Below are 15883 nucleotides of genomic sequence, written 5' to 3'. Positions count from 1 at the left end.
CTGAACTTTTTTTGAAGAATGTGAAAGGCCCAAAATGTTTTGGAGAGTATTTCAAAAACATGTATCTGATTTGTCAAATCACTTAAGCGGTGTTTGAATGACTGATCAACCTGCCGGCGCTTATTCTGGTGGTCACCGACCTTCCAGCGCATGCGCACATCGGATACACAATGGAGTCGGACGTACACAGATACATTTGACTCCGAATTGAGAAACCGTGACTCTGGTGGGGACTTTGTCGCCTCAGTTGGCGAAGCCGTGGATGTTACGAGGGAACGATCTGCAGAATCATCTCCAGAACCCAAAAGAAGTGGTCCTTTCAACCGCCGGTTGGTTACTATCTGCCATATCAGCTGTTCCCCGCTCGTCCTCTGCATGTATCCCATGTCTTTGTTTGCGAAAGGGGTGAACTTGTAAAGGTGAGTAACCTTTTAGGTGTGTTCAAACTGGTGCATTTGGACAGAAAAACACAGTCTTTACAACGCAAATTTGTATTTGGCTGTCAATTACAATGGGAATTTATACTATATCCATGCGAATGGAACCGTGTAGTTACAATGTATACACGTGTGCATTACAGTATATTTAGTTTATCTTATTATTCCTTTGTTTGATGCGTCTTTTACATTTCCCCTCATAGTTACTCTGCCCCATATTTTTCCTATGTTATGTCTGTGATATCCGTTGTGTATTACGCCAGGCAATTGTCAACACTGCTTGTATTTATATCATTAACAGGGCCTTTGTGTGTGCAATTAAATTAAAATGCTGTAATGACAGGAAGCATGTTCTTTCTCACCATTATGAGCTTTAAGATGAGCATGTTGGTGTTGACGGCCGGTGAGAGAGGAGGAGGGTGGGGTTGGACAAAAACAACCCTGCTCAAAAGAGTCGTCACGCTGAAAGAAAGTCATGTCTGTTTTTGTCTCCACCTGAATGAGCAGCAAAGACAAAATGTCTGAGGTCGTGGTCGGGAAGCGGAAGGAAAAATGTGAGAATTGCACCAAACAGGTAAATGACTTGCTCATTTTTAAATAGACAAATTAAGTCTCTAACTTGTGTTTATTTTACATTTGAATTCCAGTGTAACAAGAAGCAAAATGATAATGGGACAGACTCACACGAGGAGGCGGAAAAAGTTAATGGACAGGTAATTCAGGAGTAAATCATTGCTCAGCCACAAAACGAAAGTTGCTTGTGTTGTTACATCTACTCCACCTGACTTGGTTAGTTGAGCTGGAGTTAAAAGGTTCATTGCATTACTTAATATGATTTGATGATGAGCTTCAATTTGGTTTTTGTAATCTTTGTTTGGTTTTTTTTATGTGTTCACCAGTGGTTTTATTGACAAGATCTTCATTTGTTCACTGACTTGTTCATTCTTTTTCTTCAGGCAAGCGAAGGAACACAGTTGTTGCTCAGTGCTTGTCTGTCGTGCGACGGCTGCTTGTCGGAGGAGGAGAACTTGAAGATTTCTCAACAGAATCTTGAGGAAGTGGAGCGAGTGTTGGCCCTCAACAAAGTACGTTCTAAGAACATGTGATGTTTATGATTGTGCTGAGTAATACCTAGGGATGGGCGACAAAAAAATATAAAATGATAAATGTTGTTATTTTGGCAATAACTTGAAACTGTTGACTATGATAACAATTATCAGTGGAGTTTGTCTCCAACATCATCATTTGCTTATGTTTAAATATTATAGTTAACTAAGTGTACAGATGAGAAATTCAATGTTTCACGTCTGTCGTGCAACCTAGTTGTGTCTGACAGACTGCTCTGCCAGCTTTACTTAGGGGTTAAATTGAGCCGTCTGTCTGCTGTCCCCAATGTATCTCAGATTTCTTAACAGTTGACTTTAACTATGGACCCATCTGGACACATTTCCTAGATGCTATTGAAGAAGTATTAGGAATGATGTGAATAAATGATAATTTCATATTCTATTCTTAAAATCATTATACAAACTGTCAGTCCTTGGTCTTATGTGATGAAATACCCTGTCACAATTCTCCCTCCTAAAGTGGTTGTTTTTCATTGCCTTATTGAAGATTTCACTAATACTTTGACCTTTTTAGAATTTGTTGATGGTCCCTAACTGATGCCGGGTCGTAGCATTAGCACTGCCTGTGAGATTGTGTCCGCGATCAGTGAACCCTAATCGGGGAAGCACTAGAGGACACCACCGCCAATACCGGAGACCGCGTCAGAGAACCTATGAAGACCACTCCATCTAATAAATTGTATTAAAAATACATTTAAAACTACGATCATGAACCTAAGTCCACCACACTCTCCGCAACTTTTACACGCTGCTGTTGGCTGTCAAGCAATGTGGAGCTGGAGTTGCTGTATTCATGTATGCAAGTCCAATGCAGCAAGTGTGTTTTATCGTGATATGCAGAATTCTCATTGTGGAGAGCGGTATATCGTGAATATGATATTGCCCATCCCAAGTAGTACCTAATTCTCATGTATTTCTTTTGGTTTTGTTTTGACAGAAGTGTGACGTGACGAAACACAAGGTTCTGGTGGCATCCGTGTGTCCACAGTCGGTGCCGTTCTTTGCTGTCAAGTTTGGGGTGGACGTTACTGAAGCTGCCAGCAAATTATGTGGCTTCCTGAAGAGCTTGGGTGAGCAAGTCATTTAATTTAAATACATGCTTTACTATTGATGGTTCTAAGGTCCGAATACTGACGTTCAAGTACTTGCTGATACGCGTATGAAATAATACCCTCACAACCTTTTTAAATTACATATTACATATTACAATAACATCTCAATTTTAGCTTGTCAATGTGCATATGCTGATACATTATATAATATATAAGATCGCGGTATTGCCTAGTGGCTTACATACATATAGTGTGTTCCCTCGTTTATTGTGGGGGTTGTGTCATGGGAACAACACGTAATAGTTGATGTACCATAATGGAAGGAAGTGCACACCTGTCGATCTAATGTTGAGTTGCTTGTGTTAAAGGTACAATGAAAGCTATGATTCTGAACTCGAGCACGCTCAGCTTTGGTGCCAGGGTTGCCAGTCCATGACAAAATGTTCCTGTTGTTCTTTTACAGTAAAACTCATCGCGTTTTATTCTGAAATTTTCATAATTTGTGTCACTGTTCACGGGCCTTAAACAATAGAACTGTTGCCAATTTGAGGCAGAGCGGATGTCCTCCACCATGGTTCAGATCAGGGAACACCTACCTACCTGTCATACATACCTGAGACCATCAACTATGTAAAAACCCACGACACTGTAGGTATTAGATGCTGTAATGAGCGAGTAATTGATCAGTGCATTATGAATGACATAAAAGAACAGTCCAGTATTTGACATGAATACAAATTTACTTGGAAAAAAATAGTACTTGTATGTCACTCTAATGTGATCATGCTTAATAACTATACCAACCAAATATGGTAGTTAACTGCATTTTACTTTAAAACAGGGAGGGATGATGGTGATGCGAAATTGATGACAAAGAAGTGTGAGTTTATATCTTAATGTATAGGAAGTCAACACAACACAAGTCATCACAACCCCAAACCTGAAATATAACACCTTTTTTTCCTTTTTCTTTTTTATAATCTTGACCAAATGTGGGGAGAAAACAAATTAATAAAAGTGGTGTTGCTGACTCCATTGTGTATGTTGTCACTCTTGTGTTGCAGGTGTACAGTTTGTGTTCGACACCACTCTGGCTGCTGGTTTCAGCATCTTAGAGAGTCAAAAAGAGTTTATCCAGAGATACCGTAGGAGGCACCATGACGCTCACGCTCTGCCCATGTTCACCTCTTCCTGTCCAGGTACAAACCTCCACCTCCACAACTTCTTAATCATTTCCTTTGTTAGCGCCTGGTTTCGTTCTTTGATCTGCTGACTTCAAGTATGATTTGACTGAGGAGTTGACGTTTGAGGGTGAGATAGTGGAGCTGCTGGGGAAAGATAGGAAGCTCCTTCTCAGCCACTCCCTGCTTCTGAGGTATGGTTGGACAGAGAGATGAGTTTAGCTTATTCTATCTGTTTATTTAGAGATAATCAGTAAGACACTGTGTATGAATAACAGTTTTTGATGATGACCAACAATGGCAGCTGGTGAAAAAAAATTCTAGGAGGTGCTGAGCCAGTTTCATATTTCAAAAGCGTAACTTCACCACACAAACGTATTTATTCATTCTTACAGAGTTTCATAATACTCACTGTGAGAGTTTCATAATACAATACTGTGCCCAGAACAGTAATATCTTCAGCATTAAATTCATATTAAATGTAGCATATTCAAAGTCAGACAAAAGTTTTGTCAAAATAACAAAAAAATGTTTGTCTGGAACTAAAGTCTGTGTTTTCATAGGCAGATTCTCTACACATTACTCACCTTTTCAACAAATATGTCAATGTGATGAACATTTCACCTTTGATTTTATTTCCAACTCCTGCGACTCGACCTGTCAATCAGCCGCACTTGATGTCTTGAGATTCAGCATCATGACATAAAGGCGGTGATATGTAAATCCTACTCAGTCCTGGGCACAGCAACACATTGTTCAGAATATTATTTCCAACAGCAAATATCTCCAACACACTTTGGCAAGCAGTGGCTGCCTATACTGACCACCCACCACTGTTGACCAATTACTTCACATCCTTTCTGATATGTATAAAGATGTTTAACATTTAAGGTTGATAGCGTCTGCACACTATGTTGTGAATATACGGTGAAACTGGCGTGTCCGCTCAAGTTATAAATATAGTAAAAACTATTTATTTTATTTGTATTTTTTTAAATATGGTGAGTATTTGTGTGACTGCGAAACTTCAGGCACATTTTACATTAAAAGCGGGTGAAAGTAGAAAAAAAAACCATGTAAAACTTTGCAACAAGCTTCAGGTGGGTAGACATTGTGAGAGAGAGAAAAGGGTGTTGATAGAGAAAAGTTGTAGATACAGAATAGTGGAGGGAGGATCACAAAAGAAAAGGTGACAGTGGTAGGAAGCTGACTTAAGATGGGTGAGACAGAGTCTAAGTGAGGGACTAAGCAGAGAGCACATGAACTAAACAGTGAAGAACAATGGAGCGAGAGAAGAACCTCACTGAGATCACAGCTTGCATTGGCCTAATCTTAAATCAACCTGTGCTTGTGTGTCCACAGGCTGGATCCGCTACTCGGAGCGCGTCCTAGGCAGCCTGGTCACACCTCACATCTGCACGGCAAGATCTCCTCAGCAGATCATGGGCTGTCTGGTCAAGGACTTTTTCTCCAAACAGCAGGTGAGAAGTTAAAAACATTCTGTGCTTGAGAAGTGCTGCTGTGTTGAATTCACACAGGTGTGTCGCACATTTTTGTTTCATGCATTATACTTGATTACTCTTGATATATATGCATCCTTCTAGCCAAGTGAAACTCACCACATCTCCACAGTATTCGCTCAACATTTTGGAAAAATTGTTGACCAAACTGACATAGTGAGGATCCACTCACAGATAAAACACAAGTGACACTGTGTTTCCTGTTTTTAATAAATCCAGACGTTCATAGTGGTCATTGTTTTTTCTGTTCTTCCAACAGAAGTTGAATCCAGAGAAGGTCTACCACATAGTGGTGGCTCCTTGCTTTGATAAGAAGCTGGAGGCCGTCAGAGAGGAGTTTTACAATAGCGTACTGGAAAGCCGAGAAGTGGATTGTGTCCTCACCTCAGGTTCAATTTCTATTTCATATCTAATACTTCCTAACTACTGCACCTTCACCAGAGTGGAGCTCATATTGTTTGTTGGTCAGAAGCATTGCAGAAGAGTGAAACACACTTTTACCACACTAACGCGCCATAAGTTGTTCAAATGGATCAAAACTATTAATTCATTATCATGAATTGAAATGACTTAAGAGAAAGATGGGAAATTACATATTGGTTAGTTTTTTTGAACCATATTATCAGTGACAAATTATTGATTTAAGTTTTCTACAGCTCATGTTGTCTATGTGCTATATAAAAATCTGTAACTGGAAGATAATGGGTGGCCGTCATGGCCATAGTTGTTATGAGAATTTCTGTCGGAATAATAATAACTTCAACATAGTCATTTTGATTATTAGACTGTATAAAGTTACATTTTGCTTCCACTGTTGGCGTATAGGGGAGATCTACCACCTCATGGAGCGGAGGAAGGTTTCAGTGGAGGAGCTGGACTCTTTACCATTGGACCAAGTGTGAGTAGAACATCCTAAAATACAGTGGGAACGTTAGAAAGAGTGACATTCTGAGTAGTCATTTATTTAACTCAAAATCAAAACCCAATCTTCAGTGACGTGTGCTCTCATAACTGTTCTTTCATAATTGTTTATGGGAAAAGGCAGCAGTTTGCAAGGGAAAAATTGTGCATAATGTCTTGAAAAAATGAAGAGGGCAAGTATATTCACTGAAGCTCGGAAAGACTTTGTTTGCCACTAAAATCTAATGCATATTTTGCCTCTTCAGGCTTGGAGAGGGAGCAGACGGGGTCCTAGTGAGACACGAAGGCCGCGGTTCAGAAGGCTTCCTAGAACACATTTTCAAGCACGCAGCCAAAGAACTGTTTGGTCTAGATGTCCATGAGATCACATATAAGACCCTCAGGTGAGATTTACTGAAAATAGCAGGGCCTCCACAAACTGAGTTTTTGTTGTAATAGTTCTATGTTTTGTTTTTTTTTAGGAATCGGGACTTCCAGGAAGTGACACTGGAGCGGGACGGGGAAACGCTGCTGCAGTTTGCAGCCGTCTACGGATTTCGGAACATCCAGACACTAGTGCATCGAATGAGAAAGGGACGAGTGCCGTACCATTTGGTGGAAGTTCTGTCCTGCCCTGGAGGTAACAGGGATTTATTTGGACTCACCTGAATTATAACACGGAGACAGCGCACACCACCACCAAGGAGCTAATTTCACTTGACGTTACAAAAAACAAAGCACACAATCAGATCAATGAAAACGCCTTCCACTTTTCAAGAGTTTCAATTACTACTATTCAAGAGTCCATCTACTTCCACGGGACCTAAGTTGACAAAAAATATAAACGGGAGTCAATGGAGAGATTAAAGTTATTTTCTGACCTAGCTTGAATTTTGATGTAGATCTCACATAGGATGCCTGTGAATTTGAAGAAACACATTCTAATGCCGTGAGAGCACTGCTTTTCCACGGGCAGCAAAAGTTTTGCTTTTGGTTTTATGTGACATGTAGTAGTGAATTACAATGCTCTTCGCAGGCTTGATAGTCGGTCGAGTGAGAGCCAGCAGGGTCACGATAAGTAATGAAACAATGTTTCTTCTACCTTTGATAGTTCAGCACCTTTTAGAGCCGGAGCAGTCGCATACTGCTCTGACGTCACACATGCATTGTTTGATTTGTAGTCCAAATAATTCTGTACTTACACAAGCAAATAAATTGTAAATTACACAAACATAGTCGAAACTCGACATAAACTTCAGTCGAAATTATTTAACATTGAAATTGAGGTTCAGTATATGTGGTCCAGGGCATAAGGCAAAGTGAACCTGTTTTCCGATCTTAGGCTCCAATGGACTGACCAGAAGGGCCGTAGATTTAGGCTCCCTATGCATGCACTATGAGACTGATCATTTTAGTCGTTTAAAATATTCACTTTTTTCCTCACCCAGGCTGTTTGAGTGGCCGAGGTCAGGCAGAGAGTGAGACGACGGGACGTGTGGACAAATCCTTGGTCCAGCAGATGGAGGATGCCTACTGCAGCCTTCCGGTCTCCCTCCCCGAGGTCAACCCCGCCCTGCACACCCTCTACCAAGACTGGCTTCAGGGCCAGGAGTCCACACAGGCCGGCACTCTGCTGCACACTCGGTATAAAAGTCAAAACCAAATCCAGCCGCCCCACATGCAGTGGTGAGACGCCAGGGACAAGAACTCTTCCACAGAATGCTGAGTGAATGAGTGAAATACACATGACTCACACGTTTGTCTTTACCAGCTGTGTATTGATGCTGTCGGTTCATGAATTGCAAATCTAGGTGAGGTTACTGATTACAGCGTGAAATCCAAACCGGAGGCAGTGTTTCCACGGAACTATGCAACAGTGGGATGTCTGATCATTGATCGTCACTAAAACAACAGCTGCTGTTCCCATCCATGATGATGATGATGATGATGATGATGAAATTGGTGTTTTCTTTTTACAATTTTTTTAAATGGTACATATTTGTATCATCTCCATGTCATGTAAGTCCCTATCTGGAAAGAAAACTGTGACGACTCATTTTAAGTATGTTTTATCATGTTGAACACAGTGAGAACATACATGTAGTACATGGATTCTGGAGAGCTGGAGTTTGTGGTTTAATCTCTTCCCTATGACGCAGACATTTCAAAGAATGATACTGCTTTTGAATCTTATTTGGCTTTTAGCCAAATGATCAGAACATACGATTCTACAAGCATCTTCTATATTAATTCATTATAACAAAGTAACTAAAGATAGAAACGTGAGTGAACACGTGAAGGACCAAACAAGGAAGCAAAACTGTCATCAATTGAATGAAAAATAATTGATAGGAATAAAACGTTTGAAATATTCAGGCTGTTGTCTTTATATCGCTGTTGGATGAAATAGATTATTTGGACTAAAACCCAGTTCGGATAATAGCCTGTTACATTCAGGAAGCAAGGTACAAACATGAGGCAGACTTCAGTTCAGGAAACCACCATGGATGATAAGTCATGAGCAAAGCTGTTTACATTGACAGATGCACCACTAAATGTCTTTTTCAATGAGAACATTCCAACTTGGGAATGTCTTGGCATCATCCAGTTCAAGATGGGTCTAACTTGCCGCACTGCAGTGCCAGAGATGAACTGAAGTTGGTGAAGGTTTGTCGTCACTATTGATCTGTATGAAAATATGTAGGAATACAATGGCCACAAATATAAGGCAAACACGTTCAAATCGGCAATTAAAAAAGTGTTATGTCAGCGTGGTTAACAGCGTAGATCTATCATATTATTATTTCAATTTTCCAAATCACTGTTTGCATGTTTTGCCCGGACGGTAGAGAGTGTGACACAGGATTTGGGAGATGCGTTTGTTTACATATTTAGCCTGAATTAACCGCGAGGCGACCGGCGCCAAAGAGAGTATTCGTGTCAAGATAGATCACTCTCCTTGACTTTTGCTCCTGGTGCTGCTATCTGCCAGAAGCCTGAAGGAACACCGACATGTAGAACAGCTGGCCTGATTCTAAACCAAACATGAACGCTCGTAAGGCACTGTTTTCCGAGTTCAAATTGTGGAATTTGGGAAGAAGTTGGAGGTCGAGTCGATATGGTAAGTCAAAGCCGCCAGTTAGCATGTAGCTCAGACTCGAAGGGCTCCGAACTTCATGTAAAATTCAGACCGTTCAAACGGTTCCGTGATTTCCTCAGCGATACTCCCTTAAAATCGCCCAGTATTTGTATTATAAGGCAAGGATACTTTGACGAGTGTTTCGGGGTGTTTCGTGCCGATCCAAGGATGTGCTCTAAACAATATAACTGACATTTCCTGGTTTAAGTTTTCATCACCGACATTGTTGAGAAGCTCTTCCGATTCGTTTTCATTCAAATAAAAATACACTCATCCTGTATTATTTTCAGAGCTGTTACACAACATTTAATATAACTATATTTATTGAAACGTTTCCTGTTCATGATCTATTTGGTACACCATCCCCATCTGTTCATGTTGATGTCCCACACATTTTGTTTAAATGTAGGAAGGTGTTCTGAGTGTTTTAACTAGCAACCAGTCATGCACTACACTACACTAATATACTGCTGTAGAACCGTCTTAAGTATTGATCCAGTTTTCTCCTAAGGCTCTTCAGGTGGGCATGGAAAGGCTGCCTTTTCCTCCTGTGGGCCCAAGGTGTGTATAGTGGGAGGTGGTCCAGCTGGTTTTTATACAGCTCAACACTTGATCAAGGTGAGTCTCCTCTTGTGGATCATTTCTCATGTGGCTCATTTATGACAGGATTTCAAACTGACACCTGTGACCTGCTCAAGAAATTTCCTGTTGTCATGAATCCAAAGAAAATATAACACAAATGTATAAAAATAAAATACTGTCAATTCCATTGAGTATTTTTTTTAAAAGAAAGAAATAATGGTGCATTATCTGTATTTAAAAAAGCAGGCAAAGAAAATGTGTTTTTTGAACATGTCCATGAGGGCTACTCCCGTAGTCTCTGCAGGCTACCAGGTTCTTGGGGGCACGATGTTGGTGACCCCTAGGACATTTGAAACAATCCTGTACAATATTTGATTAATACTTTGTTATTTTTTTGTTGCTCTTGTTCCGTAAGGCTCGCCAGGACGTGGAAGTGGACATCTACGAGCGTCTGCCGGTCCCATTCGGGCTGGTCCGGTTTGGGGTTGCCCCTGATCATCCAGAAGTCAAGGTTTTCTAACCTTCTTTGATGCTTGGAGTTAAGATTATTTACTATTGGCTACGTGTCATTACATCCTCCATCCCTTTTCAGTTGGTAGTTTGACTCCAGGTGTTGACAGTGAGAATGCCTCAGAGTCCTCAGTAAACAAGCCTGAACTAAGTTTCCTCAGTAAACAACAATTAATGAAGTTTCCTCATAGTATCATGAGTTCAGAAATAGGGAAGATGTTTTAGGTTTTTGATACAAATAAGTGATGTATATGTTGCTTCTTGCCATTTTTTAAAAATCCAGTCAAATAAAAGGAATACAAGTTTATGTACAATTTTATAATCTCTGACTTCATATTTAGCCTTTGTACAGTATTTAGCCACAAGCTACTGCTGAGCTACTCTTAGTGAGACTTTATGTAGGTGTGTCGGTAATATCATTCCGATGTGACTGATTAATAATAATAATAAAGTAATAATGAGTAACTGAGTAAGTAACTCTTATGAGTGTAGTAATTCTTGGATTCCTTTCTCAGAACGTCATCAACACGTTCACGCAGACGGCCAAAAATGCTCGCTGCAGTTTCTACGGCAACGTGGACGTTGGCAAGGACGTGAGCGTAGAAGAGCTTCAGCGAGCATACCATGCGGTCGTACTGGTGACTACCACCTTCCGCCTGTCCGCTGTTATTGTCCCCATCATCTCATTTGTATGCTGTGTAGAGTTACGGCGCAGAGGGAAACAGAAGTATCGGAGTACCAGGGGAGGACTTAGACGGGGTTTATTCTGCTAAGGACTTTGTGGCCTGGTACAACGGACTGCCCAGCTGTCGGCAGGTCAGGTCGAGTCCCACTTTGGCTTCTGCTTCTGCGTTATCAGATGGTGTTTTCTCACTGGTACAGTGTCCTTCCAGCTGAGTCCAGACCTGAGCTGCGAGACGGCCGTTATCCTTGGTCAAGGCAATGTAGCCTTGGATGTTGCCAGAATTCTGCTCTCCCCCATTGACATTTTAAAGGTAAACAGACGCCTCTAACCAAATAGTAAACAATAGTCTTTTAAATTAGTTTCTGTAAAATAATAGTAAAATAAAAGTTTCTTTTTTTTCAGTGAAATAGAAAATGTTCTCTCGACATGTTAAATGACATCCAAGCATGAATATAAAGGGTGTCCCAAAAATATATATTCACTTTAAATCATTGCAAACTAGGTGTTTAATATAGTTTTTTAAGTTCTCAACAAGTAAAAGAATTTACAACCGTCATTCTATTGTTTTGTCACTGCCACATTTCAAACTGACGAGCTGTGAGCTGGTGTCAGTCAGCTACTAAAAGGTGTATGCATTTTTTTGGACACCCTGTAAATAAAAAATGAGGTAAAATAGTTATGGAGCTTTGTGCTTTTTATTTTTATTAGCTCATATTTCTGTATAGATTTCCATCTCTGCAATGACGTAATGTATTATATATTTGAAGACAGATTGTGTCCTAAAGTGTGGTACAGTAGCATAAATATGATTATTTTTCTGTTTTATTTAGCATCTAATTCTGCACGACGACCAAGCACATAATGATAATAATTAATAAATGGGATAATTTTCCTGTTTGTCTGCAGAAGACCGACATCACCCATCCGGCCTTGCTGGCACTGACAGAGAGCCGCGTCCGCAGAGTATTGATTGTTGGAAGAAGAGGACCAATGCAAGTGGCTTGTACCATCAAGGTGTGCGACTCTTTACCCTTGATATGAATAGAGAATTAAAGTAAATATTTTTTAAAACTGATATTTATAGAGTGACTCTCCTCACTGTTTCTGGTGGGCAGGAGCTCAGGGAGATGGTTAACCTTACTGACACCCGTCCTGAGATGTTGCCAGCAGATTTTGAAGGCGTGTCTGAGGCCCTTCGTGGTAACGTTAACTATTTTTACCTTCACTATATGTTGGTGTTCCCTCTAGTGCTCTGGTATAGCTTAATGTTGTAAGCGGAGGGCGCACCGTAAGAAGCTTGCAGGTTTGCTTCCAGCTTGGGATGACCTCAGTCCTTTCTGTGTTGTGAGTTTGTCTGTTTAGTCCTGACACTCCTGTCCAGCCACAGTCCAGAGACGTACAGAGGTTGGTTGAGTAGAAGATGAATGAATAATAAGTCATCAGCAACCCAATGTCTACTTGTATTGCTTGTCATTGCCTTCCTTTATGGTATAAAAAACATGAATGTTTTATATTGGGTTGAATAAACAACAAACAAAAGTGAGCACATACATATTTAAAAACGTTTTCAAACAGTAAATTGATCAAACACTTCATATTTCATTCTCATCATAGAAATACATTTAGCAAAATTATTTGTTAAAACTTAAAAAGGTTGAGGTATGAATATTGTCATGAGAAGCGAAGACTCAAAGTGGTGTGATATGTACAGTAACTCGATGAATCCAGATTCCAATAAAATATTAGCACCAGGATATATTTTTAAAAAGCCATTTTAGCTAAAGTGATGATCATTTTGGGAAGAAAGCGGCATTGCGTTTCATAATGATCAGGAAAGATAAGACTGCTTGCGATGGAATGATTTTGTCAACTGAAATGAAAGAAAAAGGTTCAAGTGAAGGTCAGAATGCAGAAGCGCGCATGTCCTTGCTAGAGTGCAAACACAGGGATGATTCAGCAGCCTGGTGCGGCTGGCTGCTGTTCCCTTGTTACTTTAGGTTTCATCTCCAGATGTTAAAATTTGTCTGCAGAAATTCCCCTTTCATCTTGAGAGAAGGGACACAAGCTAAATAATGGTCAAATGTAGTGAGAAAATATTGAAGTCTATATAAAGTCTAAATCTATATTATACATCCAATATTCAATATTAATAATAATTGGCATTTGTGAGATAAATTTGCTTTGGTTAACTATGTTTAAGCTGTCTTCCTTATATTATTTTTAATCAATGTTAGTGGTGTAAAATATTTTTGCGTCATCTGTCTAAACAAGATGTTGACAAAAACAGCTGTGTCACATGATTTGTTGTGCATGTTCTCAGATGCCCCGAGGCCGAGGAAGCGTCTGACCGAGCTCATGGTGAAAACAGCTCTAGAGCCTCCGAGTGAGAAGGAGCAGGAAAGGCGAAACAAAGCGTCGCGGGTTTGGGGTTTTAGATTCTTCAGAAGCCCTGTGGAGATCCACTCTGACCCCGGCTGCAATAGAACCACTGGCATCCGGCTGGCAGTCAACAAGCTGGAGGTGAAAGAGTTTGGGTTACTTCAGAGTCTCTGTGTTGCTCATCACCTGTATTGTGAACAGGGTTCTGGTGATTCTGCCCGTGCAGTCCTCACTGGAGAAGTAGAGGATATCTCGTGCGGGCTGGTCATCGGCAGCATCGGCTACAGGAGTCTTGCCATTGACCCGTCTGTGCCTTTTGACTCCAGCAAAGCCATTGTACCAAATATTATGGGCCGTGTTCATCAAACTGCAGGTAAACTAAAGCGGTGTTCCAGACAGAGAACACAGAGTAGATTCAAAGTGTTGAAATGATTAATACTACTGCAGCAGGCAGCTTGAGATATCGACAAATATGTCATGCTGCATAAGGTTATGGCCCAACAATGGTGATTCTTGTCTTTCGTTCAAATGAAACTTAAACATCAATGTCTATTGAGGGCTGTATTGTAGCGGCTGGCTCAAGACTGGACCCACGGGAGTCATCGCCACCACCATGAACAATAGTTTTGACACAGCCCGCTCTGTCATGGAGGATATGGATTCTGGAATCGTGGACCTGTCTGCTGCCAAGCCAGGGGCTTCTAGAGTCAGCGCACTGCTTGAAGAAAGAGGTACAGCAAACTAAGTGACTTACTAATGACCACTGATCCATACTTGGTTAGGAGACAAAACTATGTGTTAGTTACGAGGTAAAAGTAGCATCTTTTCTTTAGGTGTAAAACCAGTGAGCTTCTCAGACTGGGAGAAGATCGACCGCCTGGAAGTGAGTCGTGGTGAAGCTGCCAAAAAACCAAGAGAGAAACTGCTGACGGTGGAAGAGATGCTGAAAGTGGCTCACACATGATCGCGGTGATTCAGCTTTTTTTTTTTTATTATTGTAAATGAATCTTTGGAAAACATAAAAGTTTGACTGCAATAAAGTGTGAAATATTCCAAAATGAACTGGTGATTAAACAGTTTGTGTCGTGATATATACAGTACATAACACATTATTCTTCATGACAGATTTTCTCTGATACACTTCAATTTTAAATCGTTTTCAATGAAACATTTCTAAGGCGTCGTGTTCAGTTCAGTATGTTTCAGTGCAAGGCGTTAGCTCTTTTGTCAATACAAACATCTACAACAAAACTTAAGATTTTCCTTGTAGCAAACATTTTTCTCTGGAATTTTAGAGGGCCTAATTTGCAGATTTGACTTTTCTGATGAATTTCTCCCTGTCAGAAATCTCTGTGAACAAGAGGTCATGATAGTGCCACGGTGCGCTTGACTCTGCCTCCAGCGCAGCTCTGAACCCGCCCACCTCCTTATTAGACCAAGCCGTGGCTGAGATGTTTCTGCTTTGCATCACATCACATCAGGCGTCCGTGTGCTTCATTTGAGTTAGTTGAGTGCTTCACATTGTTAGCTTAACACCTATTGTACGTGTACAACATGCACTCACAGCGCTGCCTGCGAGTGACTTGTCACAAGTAGACGCACAGAACTGACCCATGTCTGTCATTATCCTGCGTTGAACACAAAAGCCAGAGCATCCGAGAGACGCTCCCTGACGCTGCTAGCTCCTTCTCCACAACATTTAATACCAAGAGTTAAAGGCTTGTTTTCCTGAATTAAATAGATTACTGTCTTTATTCTTCTCAATGCAACTCAGTGAAAACCACAGCAATTGGAAGATTTTTAAATAAGAGTCTAGATATGGTACAAGTTATAGACTTTTTCACAATATGTCTTATTTAACCCTTTGACCCAATACTTTTACCAATGTTAAACTGTTAAAATTAAACAAGCTCCATGATTCACATGGACGTTGCATTTTCCTCCTGATGACTACAATGTCATTTTTTGGATTGTTTGTTACCTTTCCTACAGATAGAGATTTTACTACCGCAGCAGTTCTCAGCCAGTGACTCAGCTGCAGTGTGGAGAGGGCTCAAAGTCGTCACAAACTACAGGCCAGGTGCCCCCACACTCTGAACAGCCTCGCTCTTGCACAGGACATGAACAACTTTTACTGTCGTTTCCAGCAGCCATTTCACCCCCAACACCTCTGTTGACTCTTGTTAGCTCAAAGTGCCTGACTCATTTTGCAGGTGGATTATGGACTTCCTGACTGACATCGGGTCTCCTCAGGGCTGTGAAGAAGATGCCGGTGGAGTTCTACACAGCCCTCACCGAGTCCATCCTCGCCTCCCCTATCACTGTCTGGTAGCACCACCTCCAGGGACAAGAGCAGACTGCAGCGCATCGT

At 40.9% G+C, this 15883-nt stretch overlaps 2 protein-coding genes across 4 annotated transcripts; both read left to right on the top strand.

Moving 5' to 3' along the window:
* Positions 1-35: 35 nt before the first annotated feature.
* On the top strand, positions 36-8573 carry narf (nuclear prelamin A recognition factor). 2 transcript variants are annotated; one of them, XM_053882790.1, is made up of 12 exons: positions 36-329; positions 945-1011; positions 1085-1150; positions 1394-1522; positions 2502-2634; positions 3681-3815; positions 5160-5278; positions 5577-5706; positions 6143-6215; positions 6484-6621; positions 6700-6857; positions 7666-8573. In XM_053882790.1, the coding sequence occupies exons 1-12, from the start codon at positions 151-153 to the stop codon at positions 7905-7907; spliced, it is 1569 nt and encodes a 522-aa protein (XP_053738765.1). In that variant the 5' UTR covers positions 36-150; the 3' UTR covers positions 7908-8573. The 2 variants fall into 2 exon arrangements, with proteins under 2 accessions (XP_053738765.1, XP_053738774.1); XM_053882799.1 differs by having other exon boundaries at positions 182-419.
* A 499-nt stretch (positions 8574-9072) lies between these two features.
* Positions 9073-15514, top strand: fdxr (ferredoxin reductase). Of its 2 annotated transcripts, XM_053885128.1 has the most exons (13): positions 9073-9338; positions 9868-9974; positions 10354-10449; positions 10964-11086; positions 11151-11264; positions 11342-11443; positions 12040-12147; positions 12249-12333; positions 13454-13653; positions 13714-13885; positions 14070-14243; positions 14346-14481; positions 15505-15514. In XM_053885128.1, the coding sequence occupies exons 1-12, from the start codon at positions 9263-9265 to the stop codon at positions 14474-14476; spliced, it is 1488 nt and encodes a 495-aa protein (XP_053741103.1). In that variant the 5' UTR covers positions 9073-9262; the 3' UTR covers positions 14477-14481; positions 15505-15514. The 2 variants fall into 2 exon arrangements, with proteins under 2 accessions (XP_053741103.1, XP_053741094.1); XM_053885119.1 differs by lacking the exon at positions 15505-15514 and having other exon boundaries at positions 14346-14549.
* The last annotated feature ends 369 nt before the right edge of the window (positions 15515-15883 follow it).

Source organism: Synchiropus splendidus, chromosome 1, assembly GCF_027744825.2.
Source record: "Synchiropus splendidus isolate RoL2022-P1 chromosome 1, RoL_Sspl_1.0, whole genome shotgun sequence".
NCBI lineage: Eukaryota > Metazoa > Chordata > Actinopteri > Syngnathiformes > Callionymidae > Synchiropus > Synchiropus splendidus.
The sequence above is the reverse complement of the archived record's forward strand: the minus strand, read 5'-3'. Positions and strand labels throughout refer to the sequence as shown.

Excerpts from the sequence above, each read along its gene's own strand:
- narf (XM_053882790.1), top strand. The coding sequence starts at position 151 with ATGCGCACATCGGATACACAATGGAGTCGGACGTACACAGATACATTT. Across the intron at positions 1,151-1,393 it reads CGGAAAAAGTTAATGGACAG|GCAAGCGAAGGAACACAGTT; the intron begins GTAATTCAGGAG and ends CTTTTTCTTCAG. Across the intron at positions 1,523-2,501 it reads GAGTGTTGGCCCTCAACAAA|AAGTGTGACGTGACGAAACA; the intron begins GTACGTTCTAAG and ends TTGTTTTGACAG.
- fdxr (XM_053885128.1), top strand. The coding sequence starts at position 9,263 with ATGAACGCTCGTAAGGCACTGTTTTCCGAGTTCAAATTGTGGAATTTG. Across the intron at positions 9,975-10,353 it reads CAGCTCAACACTTGATCAAG|GCTCGCCAGGACGTGGAAGT; the intron begins GTGAGTCTCCTC and ends TTGTTCCGTAAG. Across the intron at positions 11,444-12,039 it reads CCCCCATTGACATTTTAAAG|AAGACCGACATCACCCATCC; the intron begins GTAAACAGACGC and ends GTTTGTCTGCAG.